At 40.3% G+C, this 20,065-nt stretch overlaps 1 protein-coding gene across 7 annotated transcripts in view; it reads right to left on the bottom strand.

Moving 5' to 3' along the window:
• The window catches only part of MTA3 (metastasis associated 1 family member 3), a 212,740-nt gene that overhangs the window by 6,761 nt on the left and 185,914 nt on the right, over positions 1-20,065 (bottom strand). For all 7 annotated transcript variants that reach the window (XR_009739340.1, XM_061432189.1, XM_061432190.1 and 4 more), the window contains exons 15-16: positions 13,620-13,706; positions 10,669-10,815 (exon numbers count right to left, since the gene is read on the bottom strand). Coding sequence is in view for 6 of the 7 variants with exons in the window: in XM_061432189.1 (XP_061288173.1) it covers positions 10,669-10,815; positions 13,620-13,706 (234 nt within the window). In the remaining variant the exon portion in view is untranslated. The remainder of the gene's footprint in view (positions 1-10,668; positions 10,816-13,619; positions 13,707-20,065) is intronic.

The following is a 20,065-nucleotide window of genomic DNA, read 5'->3' as shown; positions in this document are numbered from 1 at the left end:
AGGCCCTTCATCAGAAGCCAATTATGCTGGCACCCTGCTCATGGACTTCCCTGCCTTTAGAACTGTAACACATTTCTGTTGTTTACAGTACGCATCTGTAGTATTTTGTTACAGGAGCCTGAATGGACTAAGATAGATGCAAAGCATCTTCTCTGGGAAATCTGCCCAGCCCACAGAAAAGACCTGAGGATACTGACCCTCGGGCCACTCAACAAACAGCCTGGTCTGATGTCCTTTCTGCGAGGTGCACTGAAGGTTGAAGTACAGAGCTTTCATCTGACTTTAGTTTCCTACTCTTAAACACTATTACACAACCAAAGGTCACCAGGAAGAAACCTCTAACACAAACGTTAGAGACCAAAACAGAGAAAAATGCAAATTGGAAGAAACGGATTATTCATGGAGAAGAAAACTCAAGAAACAGAAACCACTATCATTAATATCCTCAAACAGGTAAGGAAAGATACAGTGTCCACAAGACACAAACAGTATATTATTTCAAAATAAATTAAGAGAACCAACAGAGTTGGCAGGGAGCCTGGAGAAGGACTGAAGAGTTCTGCTTCCTATTGTTGTTGTTCAGTCATTCAATTGTGTCCAACACTTTGCGACCCCTTGAACTACAGCACGCCAGGCTTCCCTGTCCTTCACCATCTCCCGGAGCTTGCTCAAATTCATGTCCATTGAATCAGTGATGCCATCCAACCATCTCATCCTCTGTTGTCCCCTTCTCCTCCTGCCCTCAATCTTTCCCAGCATCAGGGTCTTTCCCAATGAGTCAGTTCTTCACATCAAAGTAGTGTGAGCCAAAGTAGTGGAGGTGGCCAAAGTAGTGGAGCTTCAGCTTCAGCATCAGTCCTTCCAAAGAATATTCAAGGTTGATTTCCTTCAGGATTGACTGGTTTGATCTCCTTGCTGTCTAAGAGACTCTCAAAAGTCATCTCCAGCACCACAGTTGAAAAGCTCAACTCTTCTGCTTCCTATAATGGTGGGCTAATTTATCTTGGGTTAACCCTCCAGCCAAAAACAGTGATAAATTCTATATAAAATATAAAAACAAGTGTTTGAAGATAGTGGAGAGCAACCAAAATCAAGCATAAACTGGAAGAGAGATGACTTGAAAAAAGGCAAGACTAGGGGAGATTCACTGTTAACAGTACCCCTGTGAGCAGTTCCATGCCATACAGAGGGATATGGTTCCAGCAGAAAGCTGCAGTCTGACTGAGCTGAGGAATCAGGGACAGATTGGAGTTCAAGGCTGCCAATACAGCTGGAAATTGAGGGAAGAAATTCTAAAAGGAAGGACACAGGTAAGGGGGAGTCCCCAGATGAACATACACACTCCTCTCAAATCACTGGCCGATTTCGGAACTGCTCACAGACAAAATGAGACTCCCAGGAGCCCACCGGAGAACATCAGCTGAAACGTTAAAAAAGGCTAAGCAACAACCTCAGCAGCTGTCCAGTGCTGGGAAGACAGAGTTCAGAATTCAAATTCTACCAAGCTAGAAGGACAGGGCAAACAACTTGGTCTTTCCACTGAAATCTCATGGAACTAGGAGCATAACTGAAATAGACAAGCCCTAATAAAGCCAGGTGGCACTAGTGGTAAAGAACCCCAATGGCACCCCACTCCAGTACTCTTGCCTGGAAAATCCCATGGATGGAGGAGCCTGGTGGGCTGCAGTCCATGGGGTCGCGAAGAGTCAGACACGACTAGGTGACTTCACTTTCACTTTTCACTTTCATGCATTGGAGAAGGAAATGGCAACCCACTCCAGTGTTCTTGCCTGGAGAATCCCAGGGATGGGGGAGCCTGGTAGGCTACCGTCTATGGGGTCACACAGAGTCGGACACGACTGAAGTGACTTAGCATAGCATCAAATTTAATTGCTTGTTAGAACATACCTTAAAACTCTACAGAAAAAAAAAAAAAAAAAAAAAACAACTCCATTGAGGAAAATAACAGAATCCTGAGTCTCCACAACTTGTCATCCACACTGACCAGAATTCATTAAAAACCGTTAGACCTGGGAAACGGGCAAATACCCATAATCAAAAGAAAAAAACAGTCAGTAGAAGATGATTAATGGATGATTCAGATGTTAGAATTAGCAGATATGGACTTAAAATATTTACTATAAGTATGTTTTTAAAATACATTGGAAAAGATGGATGTGTGGGGGACAATATGGTATATTTTAGTTGAAATATCAAAGACCTAAATGGGAATTCTAAAACTGAAAAATACAAAATATGAAATGAATAATTCATTGGATGGATTAACAGAAGACTCAGTACTGCTGAAAAAATAATCAGTGAACTTGTAGATCTCCAAACATTATTCAAACTGACAAATAAAGAGTAAATATTGCATGACTCCATTTAATAAAATTCTAGAAAATGTAACCTAATCTATGGTGCTAAAAAGCAGATCAGCAGCTGCCTGGGATGATGTGGGAGTGATAGGGAGGACAAGAGGGCCAATTATAAAGGAGTGCAAGAAAATTTTTGAGGGTGACAGGCAAGTTTATTATCTTGATTATGATGATGGCTCCTGGTGTGTGTGTGTGTGTATGTTAAACTTATCAAGTTGAATATTTTAAATATGTATAACTTACTGAATGTCAATCATGCCTCAGTAAAGCTGTTTTTAAATTAAATGATAATGGAAAATAGCTTTATAGGGTATTTAAAATATGTGCTAGAACAACCTGTGCTGACTTTAGAGATGCGATAAGAATCATTATATTCTGAGTTTACTAAAACTAGAAAAATTTTCTAGTTTCAGTTTTTTAATTCATTTAAAAAACTAAAAACAAGAGAAAAAGAAAACTGGTACATTCGTTTTAATATCAGACAAAATAGAGGAATATTAACAGAAGTAAAAAGGATCATTTCCTACTGATTAAAAAGGTCAAAAAGACATAAAAAAGTCCAACAACATATATATCCAATAACAATTTCAAAATTACATGAAGTAAAAATTGGCAACTTTTAGGGAGAAATTAGACAAGCCTGGTTGGAATATAAAGTAGGGTAAAGCAGTACTCTGCAGAAAGTAAACAGACACAGGGGAAGAAAACTGGAGGAAAACAAGAAGAAAATTAGAAAGCAATGTAGGAGGTCCAGTCTCCAGTATCTTGATCCTTTTTTCTGCTGTCTGGTCCCAGATACCTTAAATGTAACCGCCCTGTTTCCCCAGGACTCGCTCATGGCCTTGGTCAACAACTGGCCCCAAAGAGCTCCTGTAGGCACTCAGTGAAGCTGCAATCGGACCATCGTGGGAAGGGTCTTTGCACACATCTTCTTAGGGAGCTCACCTAACAAAGCTGCCTCCAAGCCTGTTCCTCAGTTTTACATTAATGACTTTTCGTATTCATGTATATGTAAATAGTTGCGGATAAAAATAAATATTTGGTTGAGGGAGGAAAATGCTATACATTATAACTCAGATGTTTTCTGAGCTTAAAGAGTGCTCAGTCATCTGGAAGGGAAAACAAGAAACACTGAACGAAAATAAGGAGCAAGGCTGGGGAGCTTAACAAGAACCCAGTGGGAGGCTCCCAGGCAAGGAGGCTGTGACTCATCTTCTGGAGTCATTGCCCTGGGAGCTGTGCAGATTCAGAAGACTTCTCCTCACTTCTTCACTGGGATCTGAAGAGACTGGGCAGGGGATGCCTAAATCGGCTGTTGGGCTTCACTTTCCTGGGGCATCAAGATCTAATGCTGACGTTCCGCTGGCTTTCTTAAAGCCAGCATCGAGGAGCCGTGGACTGCTCTTCAGGTGAATGAGTCCACTCTTTTCTGAGGAAGATTCGCTTCTCAGGGATGAAGCTCCCTCCCTCTGCTGACTTCTTCCCTCTCCTTTCCCAAGCATCTACCATTACCCCCTCAAAATAGGGACTCAGTTTTTCAGTCAGGGGTTTACTTCCTTTCTCAGAGGTTCCCCCTCTACGTCACTGAGGATGGGCGCTCACAGGGATAGGCTGGTTACAAAGGTTTCCTTGCATGACCCCTGAAGGTAAACAGACTTCCTGAGGGAGCCAGAGCTGGTTCTCACGGCCGTCGGCCTCTGAGTAACTACCAAGGACTTGTGTCTCTCTTCTAAAATCTCCATATTGCTGGTGGTGGTGTAGTTGTTAAGTCGTGTCTGACTCTTGTGACCCCATGGGCTGTAGCCTGCCAAGCTCCTCTGTCCATAAGATTCTCCAGGCAAGAATACTACAGTGGGTTGCCATTTCCTTCTCCAGGGGATCTTGCCAACCCAGGAATCGAACCAGGGTCTCCTGCATTGCAGGCAGATTCTTTACTGACGGAGCTACGAGGGAAGCCCTCCATATTGCTGAGAGGATCTTAAACCTAGACCACTTATAGGCTCGCACACTAGCATTTTCCTCAGGGGCAGGACAGAAGAGTATTCTCTGGGAATACTGTGATATTTACTACTAAACCCAGCAATGGACCCTGAGGAGGCCAGTTTGCCATCCTTCCAGAATACGCCAAAACACCAAGGTACTGATTACTCACACCTAAGGTACTTGGGTCAGTCTTCCTTCAGAAGCCCTACTCCTACGTGAGAGAACATCCGTTACCCTCAGATAAAGCTTTAACTGTCCTGAAACTCTCCAGATACATTAGATAATCTTCTATACCTGCTTCACATTCAATAAACTCTGGGACCATAATAATCCATTATAAAAACTGAAGAAAAAAAGAAACTTGAAGGTACTTTAATATATTTAATCAGGTTTTAACATTATAGCTTGAGAACAGGAGACCAGAGGTGAGTCCAGGAGCACTCAATGTTCTTCCATAAAAAAAATATTTTAGAAGATTCGAAAAAAAATCATAGTCTTTTGAAATGACATAAAAATGTTTGACAGAAGGCAGCCCGGGCCTAAGCATGCCTAGGAGTGCCATCAGCTGCTCCTGGCAGTCTATTGGGATTTGTAAAGACAGCAGATGCAATCCCAGAGCTCTCTCACTGGTACAATGGCCTCACCTCCACCCATTTCCCAGGGTGGAAAGCAAACAGTTGGAACTCTTGAATCACTGATTTCAGAAATAAGTGATCCAAAGGACAGTCTTCACATACCAGATCATAGTATTAGACTTAGAGGCATCCCCATCAGATACCCCCTTCATTGTATAAAGACATTGAGAAATGCTATTAGTCAACGCAGCGAACACATAAGAAAGATAACAATCTGCAGTATACTCACAAACCTCAGGGGAAATAAGCCGGAAGAGAGCAGATTAAAAAAGAAGTTTATTATACAATTCATCAATTTCCTTGGCTCACATGCCCTGACTCTGTTCCATTGAAAACTCACCTCTCTTCTGAGCCTGCTGCTTTGGTTTTCCTGACACACTGAGTCCTGTTTCTGCAGTACCCCTGGGACAAAAGCCACGCCGTCTCAGAAGACGGTTAAGAGCACCTCTAGCTGATGCTCCCTTGGTCTGCATGACTACACAGCTGAAGCTGTTCTCAAAGCTCCCCATGTGATACAGATGGAGACGCAGGAGGAAGCCCCTTGTGCCTGTGCGGTGCGATGGAAGCTCTGCTGATATACCGAAACACAAACATCTGACACTAGGTAGGGAGCGGTCCCGGGGCATCTCTTTAGGGGGTCAGGAAATACCTGTACAGTCCTTCTGGAGTCTTTCCTGACTCAGCCTTCACTCTGAAAAAGATTTCACTGTCTCAGGATGACGCTGTTCCACCCCCTTTGCTGTAGGGTCTCTAATCACAGGAACCTACAGGAAGCTAGATGAGCCCTCTTTATAAACTTAATTTTATCTTTAATACTTTTCTAAATAACTTAAACAAGGGCAGTTTTTCTTTATAAATACTGGCCCTGTCTATGTGCAAATATACACTGGAACATATCCATTTACCTTTAAGCAAATATCCAAGAGTCATTGTTTTGAGAATCATACCTTTAGGTAAGAAATGAACGCAGTTATAAGGAAAGCATTGACATTATTCATATACAATTCACATATGACTATAAAAACTTTGGTAACTTAACAGTTTTCAAAATAAAACAATAATGGCCCTTCTTTAGAGGAGGAGATGAAATCTTAATAATGTTATGTGTGCGTGCTCAGTCGTGCCCAACTCTTTTGCCACCCCATGGTCTGTAACCCACCAGGCTCCCCTGTCCAGGTGATTTCCCAGGCAAGATACTGGCGTGGGTTACTATTTCCTACTCCAGGGTAACACTTAATGAACACTCACTATGTGTCAGAGTCGATACCAGAAATATAATTGAAACACATCTCACCTTTAGGTGATTGTGGGTTTTTCTCTATTTCTTTTTTCTCCCCTCTCTCTGACACTAACATAGCTTCTATCCCCTAAGTTCCAGAAAAAGGAGGGAGCAGCATACAGGCAGAGGAGCTGTGCAGAGGCAAGAGCTGGAGCTGACGGCTGTGCTTATAGTTCAGTCTGAGCAAAGAAAAATGCCCTCTATGTTCCTCTCTGTGTTTACAAATACAAACCCAGCTTTGATACACACAAAAAAAACCAGAAAACATCTCCCAGGTACATGGTGTACTCAACACACAGATCAGGGATCCTTATTCACCCAGTGGAAACAATCTTAGATTTGGAGTTTAAAATCTCATTTCTGCTAATTGCTAGCAGGGTGACTTTGGGCAAATCCCTTTACCTCTTTGAACTTGGGTTTTTTTATTATTAAAATGAGGGTTATAACATCTACCTCATAAAGTGTTTGGAAGACCAAGTGGTATAAAGTAGGTGAAATTTTTTAATCATTATAACAATTAGTTAAGGCAAATGAAATCTATATTTTACAGAAGAGAAGAAAAAAATAGTTATGGAAACCAAATGATTTACCCAAAGCCACACAGGAAATTATCAGAGAAGTTAGCAATTCATCCCATCTCACTCCAAACAGTCAGATGTTCTTTTTTCCGTGGCAGAGACAAATCCCATTTCCCCTGCTGCCCTCCCTTTGGGGCTCCCAGACATGGAAAGTAATGCCTCTTCTATCCCCACTGGTCTTAGGGCCTTCTGTTCTTACAGACACTGGAGTTACCCAAGTCAGCCAAATGTGGTAGGCGTTTGGCTTGCTGGCAAGAAGACTGTCATCTCTAAGTCAGAAAAGGGGGCAGGATTTGGAAAGCACCCTGATGGCATGTGGCCACCACTGGAACTACAGCCTGACAACAAAGACTAATATAAAGCGACATTGATATGGATCTGGGTAGGTCTGTACTGACTCCAAAATGTGAGGCTTTTTATGTGTGCAGGTTTTGTTTTTACCCTTAGAATCTAAGTTCCATTAGGACAATCACAGAGGTCTGTGGGTGGCTGGGTACCATGGGTTAAGAAGATGCAGAGTGCTGACTCCCAGGCCCTAGTCACACCAGGGCCTTTAACAGGCCAAGGCCAGGTGAAAGACAGTGACTTTCAGAAGATAAGAAGAAGCTGCCCACTCTTTTTTTTTTTTTTTTTTTAATGTCAGGTAAAAAAGTGTCATGAGTTTGAGCAAGCTTTTGGAGTTGGTGATGGACAGGGAAGCCTGGTGTGCTGCAGTCCATGGGGTTGCAAAAAGTTGGACACGATTGAGCGACTGAACTGAAAAAACTGTCTACCAGCAGGAATTCAGAGACTCTTCCCACCATGAAGAACCTCCTACTGAAGGTGGAGGCCGAGCAAAGGGAGCAAAAAGCAGAAGGAAGAAGCAGACAGGAAGCCCCAGGGCTGAGAGACCTGGCTGGATGTCTCAGTACAATCAGGTTTTGCTTCCAGCTGGACTGGTTCTGTCCACCAGCACCCTGTCTGGTGTGCTCATCTGTCTGACATGCTGATAATTACATAGCAGTGCTAATTGATGGTATTATTGAATCACACACAGTAAGACTCTTCCATGAATTTGTGCCTATCAATTCCAGTGTATAATGGTATTAACTCTCCCATGAAAATTCACTATTAGCCTAAGATTTTTATCTAGTACTTTGAGTTCATCTTGGAAACTCAGGTTAGTCCCTGTCTTATATCCTAAAGAAGTAAGAAATAGACCCATTATCCCAAGGAAAAGGTCCACTGAGAATACAAAAATGGGGACATTTTCTAAAGTATGTACTTCTGTTACCCTCTTGCCTCGCAGCTACACATCCATCTACTTGAACTCAGCTTTGTGATGCTGGGTTGAGTTGGGACTGCAAATGCTCTTCTCCTGTGCCATTCAGATCCCTGTTACACCAGTGCAGGGTCTAGAGGGCACCTGCAAGGCTGGGCAAGAGACTCGCTTCTCCTTGTTCCTGTTGGGAGCAGTGTGTTTCAGGTCCCAGTTTCACTTCACACTCCCGGGAGCAGCCTCATTGCACTTGCTGAGAGATGCCAGCACCAGCAGGGCAGTGCTCTTTCCTCAAGGGTCTGGGTCCCAGCTCCTTGGGCCTCTAGCTGTGATGACCCCGACTTCTCCACTTGTCCCCCAGCTCTCGTGATGGTGGCTGTTTCCTCTCCCCACCCCACTGTCCAACAGTGTTCCCTATTCACCCATTCTGTCCTTCAACATCTATCATGTTGATTTCTCATATTAAATGAGCTGTTACAATAACTTATGTCGTCCCTACTTTGCTAATACAGCACATTTGAGAGCCACAACTTCATTTATAACAGTGGATAAAAGAGCAGACTCTGAAATTAGTCACACCTAAATAGGAACCCCAGCCCATTTATGCAACTTTGGTCACTTTGGAAAATTTAATTCACCCCTCCAGGTCTCATTTTTTCTCAATCACTTTCATTTATTCAACTAACATTAATTGATCACCTGCTAAGTTCCAGGCACTATGCCAGGCAGCAGAGATACCATGGTATGCAAAACAGTCAAGACCTCTGACCTGGAACCTTCTGTCAACTGCATCAGATGAGATAATGCAGGTAAGGCACAGGTAATCAGCCTTCCTCTCTGTACTAGGACAGGGAAGCAGAGGCAAATGGGTCTCGAGAAAAGTGCAACGGCTACGTTTCCTCTGAAACTGAGACAAGTGTCTTTTCCTTAACAAGGTTGAAGGGCTCGAGCAACATAACCCCAGGGATTCACTGGGCGCTCTTGTCTGTGCCTCCTGTTCAGAGCAGAGAATCAATGCCCTCACAACAGTACCCATTCAGAAGGAAATGGGACAAATGACCCTAAACAGGGAACACTACATGGTGGCACTTTCTAGAAATTCCAAAGAGACAAGGTCCTGTGATACAAGGGAAGAACAAAAGGAGCCACAATGCAGGGGCAGGACTGGGGCCCAGAATGACCGTCACCATGGGGCACGAGTGCAGAAAGACACTAAAAAGCCACTGTTCCAACATCAGTCACAGCAGGACTCTTTTTACCATACAGAATATATAACCATAAAATAAACAAGAACTTACTTTCTGCAGTAGGACTACATACCTAGACTGTCCAGGGAGGTGATAAGATGGAAAAGAAAGATTCTTGATTCCATTTAAGGTTGAATCTAAAGGTCCCATGCTGCAGGCAAGGAAAAGTTGGAATGCAATCCCGTCTCCACATTTTGACACAATCCTTCCTTGGACCTCTGCTGACTAGACATCGGGCATATTGAGGAGGCAAGGATGGCTGATGTTCTCATTAACAAGGAAGTATTTCTGCAAGACTATTATGCAGCTAAATTCTCGAAAGCCATATCTGCAGCACATTGATACCCTATAAATGCAAACTAAACTCGTCACCCTCAATTTTTGATTCATCGTGACATCACTATGACCATCGAAAGTCATGCAGAAGGAAAACAACCGTGGGAAATTATTACCAGAAGGTCTCCTCCACATCCTTGCTCTAGGGCCTCAGTATAAATAACTTACTGCCATTGACAGAATTTAGAGTCCCACAAGGCATGAAAAGCCTGGAGTTTTATTCATAAATAAATGCCAACATTTAAACAATCAAGACAGCTTCAAACTCTAGGACTATTGAAATGAACAATATGTACTGCCCAGATGATTTATAATGCTTGTGTTTACAGTCCAAATGGGATGATAATTCAATTCCACCTGAAGAGTCATTATATGGCCAAGCCCAGGAGAAGTACTTTGGATAAGAGGTGATATTTCTCAGTTTTCCCATTTCAAACAAATTATTATTTCTGTATTTAGGACATCACCTAGGTAATTCTTTTCATGACTTATAGTACTCTTGAGCAATTAAGAAAATTTATAAGGTGAACGAAGTCAGGGACAAATGCCAAATTCAAAATGATCCGCAGAACACCGAAGAACCCCCCAGAGAGCACTGCTGTCTCAGACACGAGGCAAAATAATCCCTTCTGCTCAAGAAAACAGAGGTGAGCAGTGAGAATGCATCACAGCAAGAGCATTATTATCCAGCAGAGGCAACCTGCTAAATGCAGACTTCGTTTCCAAACCGGCCTCCTAACAGGAAATGGGAGCAAAAAGGTCCCTTCTGAGAAGATGGAGAAATAGCAGTTGGCAAAATGTCTTCACTGTGGTACACGGCAGCCTTCCCTTATATCCCCCTTTCCGCACAGTCCAACCAGAGGGAAGAAGAACCTGTTATGCATTCATGCACGTGGCAGCCGACACTAGAGCAGTCAAGGGCAGAGAGGCCCTGGCCTATGGGATTAGCCCCCAGAATTCCTGGGCTTACATACCATCCAGGCCATTGTGATGACTGTAGTTTCTTTTCCCCAAAATGCTCAGAGACGTGTGATTCGGGGTGGCTAGCATCCGCTTGGTGGTTGGGGTTTGCAGGCTTGGTGTAGATCGAATTACATTAGGTTTCTTCGAAGGATGGATCTCTGACAGGGGGAAGAAAGGTTTCTCAACTCAGAACATGGTATTAAAAATCTGTGTGCACTTACCACTGGCTAACAGGCACACATCTTATTTCTTAATGAGCTGAGAGCCAGTTCCTTACGAACCAGCCTGTTTTCCCAAGGACTTGCATAATGAATCAACTTCAAGTGCTGTTACATGGCCTTGTTTATCAAAAGGGAGCTGGTTCTGCCCCTGCTAGCTGAAGCTCTGAGCTTCATGTTGTGAGTAGAAGAAGGGAAAAAAAAAAAAAAAAAAGCCACTTCAGAAGGTCACTTAAACACAAGATTTACTAAGGGAATAAGGCATCTGACTCTTGAAGGAATTAGAAATTCAAAGTCTATCTGGAGAGGCAGCCTCAAAGAAAACTACCTCTGCACTCCATCACACTAGGAACAAGGCATGCAGCACATCTGGTGTGTGGCAGCTTTCTGAGAAAACAGGATTCCTCCTCTGGCTCTGCAACCAGAATACAGGACCAGGGTCAGTCACTCCAGGGTCAGTCAGTGACACCGAACTTCCAATACTAGTGTTAAGAAGTAGCAGAAGGAAAGCTTTGACAGAGGATATATCACAAAACTGTAGGGTATATGTGGTGCATGTGTGTTTACGTGAAGTACACTGCTGTCAGTCACACAGCCCTGCACTACTTAATACTTTCTGGGTCAAGTAGATGGACATAAATTGCAACACTGCAGAAACTGGATTTAAGGACCTCCGTCTAACACTAAAACCAGGCGACCTCTTCTCTAAAGCTGAACCTGCTCACTGATCCTGAGTTACCACCCAGCATGCCAACCATGCACAAGCCACCCCGTCTTCCCAGGCGAGGGCCAGGATATCAGCCTCATGTACTGAAATTTAGGAAGAGCTCCACTGTCTTTACCTGTATGCCTTCCTCACTAGTGGAGGATTTTTGAGGGAAAGGCCGTATTCAAAGGCCATGTTCATCTTAGTGTTCCCTAAATAACTTAGTGTAAGTGTCTTGCACATAGTAAATACTCAGAAATGTGTTCTGTAGGGAAGTGCTTCAGTTAGTAAGGACAGCCCTGCTGTGGGTTTGTCTGGTAGAGACAGAGACCAGTTTGCCCATAGGAAGAACATATAATTACCTATGGAAATGCTAATATGCAATGTCATAGTTTATTTCTTATGATCATCTTATGATCAGATACTTTGCTTTGCAAGGTGGGAGAGGCTTCTAGGATTACACCCTGCAAGGGAACATAGTTAGAAAACTTCACAGACTAGATCACCACGAGTTAGGTCATACCTGTGATAACCATGTGATATTTTAGGGGGATATCAAAGCAAGTCTTTAGGCCCCGAAGGAATAAAATAGGAAATAAGGTGGCAAAGTAACATCAAAGAGGAAGCTGTGCACTCTGACTCTTAGGATGATCTGATACGGACCAGATAATATACTAAGTTTAAGGCTACACTTTGATTTTTAAAAGACTGGACCTCTTAAGTCTGGACACTTCGTAAGTATAAATCTTTCTGACAAAATAATAAAGTTCAATGCAACTCTGAGCACATACTTCAATTTTACTGAGAAGATGAAAAAGCAAGAATATTAGAAGCATAAAAACATAGCTCCTAGGTATAATAGGAACCATTTTTGAAACCACTATTTCACAAATTATTTATCTTAAAACTCTGCCAAAAAAAAGTTATTTCTTGGTAATGTTACATTATTAATTATTATATTTCAAGATATAAATGGAACTACCATATTTTGTGACTTTCAAGTTAAATAACAGGATAAAAACCAGAAAGCAATACTAATGCTCCCCTCTCAAGTAACCTTAATCGGCACAACAAAACTATAAATATTGTTTAAAGGTGGTTTAAACACCAGTTTTATCTCTTTTTATTTAAAAAAAAGTACATGAATCTTTCTCTGTTTAAGGGAAGGGGTGAGGTGGGTTTGCAAACAGTGGAAGATTTGTATCAAAATATTAAAAATATTCATCTTTGGGACTTCCCTGGCGGTCCAGTGGCTAAGACTTCACCTTCCAATGCAGGGGGTGCAGGTTCAATCCCTGGTTGGGGAGCTAAGATGTCACATGCCTCGGAGACAAAAAACCCGAAACATGAAACAGAATATATTGTAACAAATTCAATAAAGACTTTAAAAATGGTCCCCATCAAAAAATCTTTAAAAAAAAATTCACCCTTAATCATTCCCTGACAGTCCAGTAGTTAGGACTCAGCATTTTCATTGTCTTGGGCCTGGATTCAATCCCTGGTCAGTAAAATAAGACCCTGCAAGCCATGTGATGCAGCCAAAAAAAAAAAAAGAATATTCATCCTTAATTTTATAATAACTTGGGATGGTGACAGATGGTAATTAGAATTATCATGGTGATCATCCTATAATGTGTATAAATGCCAAATCATTCGTGTGGTACACCTTAAACTAATATAACATTGTAAGTCAATTATACTTCAATTAAAAAAAAAGAATATTCCTCCTCTAATAATTCAGTGATTCTCATTTTCCTCTTCTTGCTTAATCTGTATTTATATACATAAATACACATTACATTTTTATTCAATTATATTTTTAGGAAAAGTAAACCCATCTCTAACTCTGTATTATGTTCTCTGTGTGTTTTGGTAATCAAACATTTCTCAAATAAAATAAACTGACTATTCATATGAAGGTATCCAATTTCAGCTACTTGAAAGGCTTACATTTAATACAGGTATGTCAATTTTGAGTAGCCGGTGATAAGGTACAGATACTGCTCTCCAAGCTTTTCTTCTATTAAAAAATACCCACCTAAATACCCAATGATACATGCCAAAGGCTTCCTAGTGCTTTTGCTTTTCAGTGGACTTCCAGATAGATCCGCATGTCTGTCTGCATCTGAGGAGAAAGAAACACGGAGACAACCAGTGAGGCTGATTTCTCTGCCTGTGCTTCACACACCACAGAAATAAAAGGTGCAAGTGGAGAACAGCACCAAAAAATCCACCAGTTTCCTTCATAATTTTCTTTGGGGTTTAAGAATAAACTGGTTCCAGTTCTGGTTCCAGATTACTAAATGGGGTTTTACCTGGGGACCACTTGCTTTAAAGTCCCTTATGAAACAACTAACACATCTCACAAGCCCATGCTTTCTTTCCGTGTTCACACACCTGTAAATAGTGGAAATATGCTTCCTGTCTAGCCACGCCATTTCTATATTATAGTAGAAAAGCTTCCGTAAGATATGAGGTGTGATCAGTCCTAATGTAAGATAAATCTGGCATGGAAGACAAAAATGATGGCTGACAAAGGCAACAGACGTGATCAGCCCTGACCTCGATGGAATGAGTCTCTATGGAGGAGTCTTCATCTATCTCGATTAACTTTCAGTTCCATTAGATGAGCCTCCCCCAAGTAAAAATGGGCCACTTGATTTTATCACTAGTTTTCTGTCCTGCGTATCCTCTTATGATGTCATTAGCACTGAGACTGACAAGGTTTCCTGTGTGCGGACAGGTATTTCATCCAATAGTCAGAACAGCAAAATACTGTAATGGATATTTGTTCATAAAGTTCACATCACAGTCATTTCAGAGAAAAATAAAGCACACAACACAAACACTCTTTTTTAATTAGCTGTCATTAGGATGAAGAATAGATGTGAAAGATGGCTGCATCTCATACAAGTTAAGTTACAGAGTTTGAAGTGACCAAGAAACGAGTATTGAAACGTTTTTTAAATTTGCAGCTGTTGTCATAAAGCTTAACAGAGTAGCTTCAGCAGATATGACTCTGCCATGTTTATGCCTTTTGTCAAAAATGTCCCTATAGATTTTCTGTGATGGAGACCACATTTCTAGGCCTATACACAGGATCCACAGGGATTCTCCGCACAATTAGTGTTAAAATGTATAATTCAATCTGGAACTTCAAATAATTTAGAATTAAAAATTAACTTTTTCATAAGCTCTAACCCTCTCATCAAGGAAATTCTTCTCCAATAACTACTGAACAGAAAAAGGTGGGAAAGTAGCATTTAAAAATATTGAAATAGACAAAGCACATAACGCACAGCCTGGAATCCGAATATGTATCCCAAGCACTGGCTAATTACTATGCAACCACTGACAACTATAAACGGTCCGATTTCTTCTCCTCCTACTCAGCTGATTTCCTTTGAGGAAAAATAAAATAAAATTACGAAGCTATGAAGCTTTTCACCTGTTGTTGAAAAATAGTGACGTTGCAGGCAGGAATATAAGAAGCATATTTTGGAGGAGTGATCTAAACGCTAACATGCAGCCCAAGCCCTGCAGGGATTGGACACATGTCACATCGCTATGAATTAACAGTAAGAATTCTTTCCTAGTGTTACTAATTCATTAAGAATTCAAGTTCTACTTAGGAAGAGGACATGAGAAAAATATTCTATTAATAAAGTTTCAATGAATCATCTTAGTATTTCCTCAATGTTTTGGACAAAAACCATTACTGTATTGTTAGTAATAAGATTAACTTCGCTCTTTACTGCAGTTTCTAAGGCCCAGAGGAAAACTGCCAAAGTGACTCCAAGCGATAAACTCCCACATGACTGTCACCTTGACAATAATCGAAAAAACCCATCAAGAGTTACCAACACAATACCCAAAGACCATTTCACTTTATATTAATCTGCTTTTAATTTCTCACTAAATTAGTAGGATTAATTATGCAGTGTTCTAAGTGGCAATTTACAGAGCACTTGAGTGGGAGATCAAAGCTCTTTAGAAGGATCCATCTTTCATCAATCATTATAAAGGTAGTAGTTGGTGGCAAGAAAATCAGTCTCAACCATGAATAAATCAAGATAAAAAGTGGGTGCTAAGACTATTTAACATAGAAACTGCAACCATTAAGCGATTATACTGAATACCAACAGAAAAGAGAAAAAGCTTCTGTCTGGAGGGAGTGATCATAAACAAAGACAATCAGGGCCACACTTGAGCTGGTTAAAAAAAATTGTGATTTGTACTCAAGACCAGGCCAGTGGAACCTTGTTCTCAAGTTATTCACCTAACTCTATCTAAAGATGATTAATTAGTATGTATTAAAAGCGCACAGGGAAAGAATGCAAACTGAGAAATGCCCAAAGAAACCAGAAAGAATCAAAATCCAGCCAGAGCGAGAACATCCTCATCTCTCTCGAAACACTTGACCAAGTATGAGGCGTATTTCCGTGGCTTCTGGAAGGCCGAGCTCTACTTCCTTGAGGTAAACTTGGAGAAAAGTTGCCCATTTTTGGGCAATGCACGGCTATCTTTCTAAGATGTTGTGGAAATATTAGAGGGGAAAATAGAAAGCTTGCAAAAAGTACATACTGAATTAAAATTCACAATACTATCTCACATGAAAGTCGCTCAGTCGTGTCCGACTCTGCGACTGCATGGACTATACAGTCCATGGAATGCTCCAGGCCAGAAGACTGGAGCGGGTAGCCTTTCTCTTCTTCAGGGGATCTTCCCAACCCAGGGATCGAACCCAGGTCTCCCGCATGGGCTTCAAAATTGCTATCATAGTAAAACCATTTATAGAATTTTCTTATAAGAAAATTTTCTTATAAAGGCATTTCAAACAAGACACAAAACCAATGTGCCATTAAAAAAAAAAGAAAAGATTCAACTACTTAAAAAAATACAAAACAAAACCTGCTTGGCCAATACAGATTCAACAAAATCAAGGACAAAACAAGGGAAATACTGGGTTGGCCAAAAAGTTTGTTTGGGTTCTGCCGTATGGGGAAACTTGAACAAAGTTTTTGGTCAACCCAATATTTGAATTGCAGATCAAGAGCTAACTACCTTAAAATACAATAAGTTCCCACAAGCTGGTATGATTTTTAACAGAAAACAGGCCAGGGCAAAAACAGCTGATGAAAAAGGAAATACAAACTGTTTTCAAACATATGCAAAATGTTTTACCTTATTCAAAATGAGAAATGCAAGCTGATGTAACTTACATGTCACTTACCAACTAGTTAAGGGTTTCAGAGATCAATAACACTGCTGGCAAGATTCTAGAGAAACAGGCACTCGGTAGACACTGGTGGGAGAGTAAACCATAGTTTTTCTAAGGGCAACTGGGCAGTGACTATCAAAATTCAAAATGAAAGTTGCTTGACCCAGATGTTTTACTGTTAGGGATCATATGGGATTGCAAAGAGTTGGACATGACTGAGCGCCTTAGCACGCATGCACACACACACCTGTAAGGTACATATATCACTCTTAAAAGGTATCTATATAAGAATATTTGTTGCAGGATTACTTATAATAGTGACTGGAAACAACCTAAAGTGTTTTAAAATAAGGGAACTGGCTCAAGTACAAAATACAGACTATTATGCAGCTGATAAAAGAAGAGGCAGCTCTCAATGAATTGGTATGAAATGGCCTCCAAGATCCATCAAGTAAAAAAGGCAAGGTACAGAGCAATGTAGACATTAACATCTGTACAAAAACAAAGAAGACACCTAGTTTGTTAGAGATACACATGTCATCTCTGGATACGTGAGACACTGATGACAACGGTTAGCTCTAAAAAAGGTATGAACGCAAATGGTGTTGATTTGGCCTAAGACTTGTAGCCATTTTTCTTCCTTTAGAAAAATTTAAAAACATCCATTCGAAGACAAGTTTTTACTAAAATAACAGACTATCAAAATAAATAAGCCAGAACTGTTCTCTCTTAAAGTTAGAACTTAAAATTTCAAAAACTTTATATATTAATAGTAACTTTTGCTGAGAAACCTCTAGAAAACTCAAAATATATATAACAAATTTCTTCTGAATATGGGCCCCTGGAATACATCTGAAATTGAATTAGCATGTTCAGAGAAAAAGGGCTCCAGGTTCCCCTTTGAAGACATTCATTCTGGGGAATGGTTCTGTCATTAAAGTTCAGTGTATTATCAACTCAAAAACTACTTAATTATTCATGTAAGCTACAGAGGGGGCACCTAAGTCATTTGGATCCACTTCTCTAGGAACTTCTGCTTCATCTATTGAATGCTAACATATTGCTCGTATTTAACCCCAGTCTCTGTATCCTAAGTCTCAGATAGAAACCATGTGCTCATCAGGTGTTGGGTGATTTTACAGATTTTTGACAAGTTATCCAGTAAACTCAGTGGTGATGTCTGATAACAGTAACAAAGGAGGAACACCATCATCGTTACATCATGGCATTTTTTTAATGAGGGGAGGGGTGTCAAGAGGGAGAAGAGACAGGCTATCGAAACCTGATGCTGTGTTACAACCATGCAGTCGGTCTGCGAATCTTGTCAAGGACATCATACTTTTCTTTCTCAAGTGTTTTGGTTTTGGGTCCTGCAATCCACTTGTATTAAGCACTATTTACATGGTAGAACTGGTTCAGGCTCTGTACTTACATTAGTAATTTTTAGCATGGACTTACATAATCACATATAAAGGTATATTATTAAAATAAATAGGTATTTTGGGGTTTGGAACTGTGAATCATTTTATATCTATATCTATAAAACACATGTTGGTTATACCATATGTTTATTTCAGGTTACAAATTTTTTAAAATAGGAAATATATTCCCATGACTCAAAATTGAAAAAGTTTAGAAAGATGAACAGTAGTAAGTTTCCTTCCCACCGCTTTCCCTCAGCCTCCCAGTTTTCCTTTCTGAGGACAATACTCTTACATTTTCCTTGAGATACTTTATGGACATGCAAACAAAGATTCACCTACTCACTCTACTGTATTCTTTGACACCCATTTCTTAATGAAAATAAAGGTCAGAGAGTGCTGCTGTTAACAACAAAAATCCCTCTACACAAGAATTAGCTTGTGAAAACTCAAAGGTATGACTATGCTCTCCCTCATGTAATTGAGAATTTATCTATTCGGCTCCCCACTTCTTCACTTACACCATCTGTCATCCCATAAACTCTGGCTATGATACTGCTGTAGTGGTGCTGCCAAGGCCAGAAGCCACAGGCATCAACTTCTGCAGTTCTTACAAGAGGAAGAATCTCAAGTTCACAGGGAAAACGATTTTCCTTTTCCAATATTATGAAGAATTATACTAAACATATAAATTGGAGCTCTTGATCCATCAATACCTTTAGAATTATTAACTTTCACCTGATCTGAAAGTGCATTCATACTGCATCATAGTGACTTAACTTTTATGGGGAGGGACAGGGTCACCACTACCTTTGAGAAACCAAGGAAAGCTTATATATAAAAAAAAAAAAATAACATAGCTTTACCCTCCCTCTGGACCACAAACATGGTTGTGTACAGACATCAGGTTATTAACACCTAATCTTACTAACAAGCCAAGATCAAAGAAATCTGCTAAACAGGTTGTAACAAGGTACACATATGAGAAGATGATGCAAGAAGCAATCAGATGCTAGGAAGAATTCATCAGCTGCTTGCTGGTTGCGGGGACCAGGACTGAGAACATGGCTGGTGAAACTTTTACATTTTAAGTTGCAAGGTAAAATTATTCTGAGAATCTGATTCTATAAACTTGATCAATGAAGCTAACTACAAAATAAAATATGCCCCTTGAATCTCATCACAGCAAACGCCTCTTTTATTATGATCATCATCATTATGATAGCTACATTTGTAGCTAGCAAGACTGAATAGCAAGACTGAATGTGTTGAAAATGTGAGTAATAAAATGATGTGTTATATACCAATACATATGGTATATAATTATGAAATGGAAGCCAAACTGGACAAATAGAATGCTCAACCACAAATTCAGACACTAGCTTGTAAAAATTAAATGTTTTTCAGAAAATTCACCCAAAAGACTTTAAAATTCATTTATAGCTTGTTAAATCTTCTAATTTGTTATGAAACACTGAATTTCCAGAATATTATATAACTGTAAAGGATTTGTGGGAAACTGAGAAGTTTACAAATTGGCAATATTGGAAATATAATACAGGTAATTTAATCTTGCCCCTTTTTAGTGGCACGGCCTTTCAACTGCAACAAATCAAAATGAGGTGACAGAAAAAAACATACTTCACTGAAGAATCATCAAAATAAAGACAATTTGCAAATTAACTGAGAAATTAACAGAAGCTTAATCAGAAAAAGCTTCCTCAGAAGTCAATTAAGTTGGTGATGGTTTCTTTTCCATTCATAGAAACAAAGATGATCCTGGAGCCTGGCCAATTTTAATGGAAGAATTTCATTCATTTTCTTTCTTGTAACATTTTTTAT

Source organism: Bos javanicus, chromosome 11, assembly GCF_032452875.1.
Source record: "Bos javanicus breed banteng chromosome 11, ARS-OSU_banteng_1.0, whole genome shotgun sequence".
Classification (NCBI taxonomy): domain Eukaryota; kingdom Metazoa; phylum Chordata; class Mammalia; order Artiodactyla; family Bovidae; genus Bos; species Bos javanicus.
The sequence above is the reverse complement of the archived record's forward strand: the minus strand, read 5'-3'. Positions and strand labels throughout refer to the sequence as shown.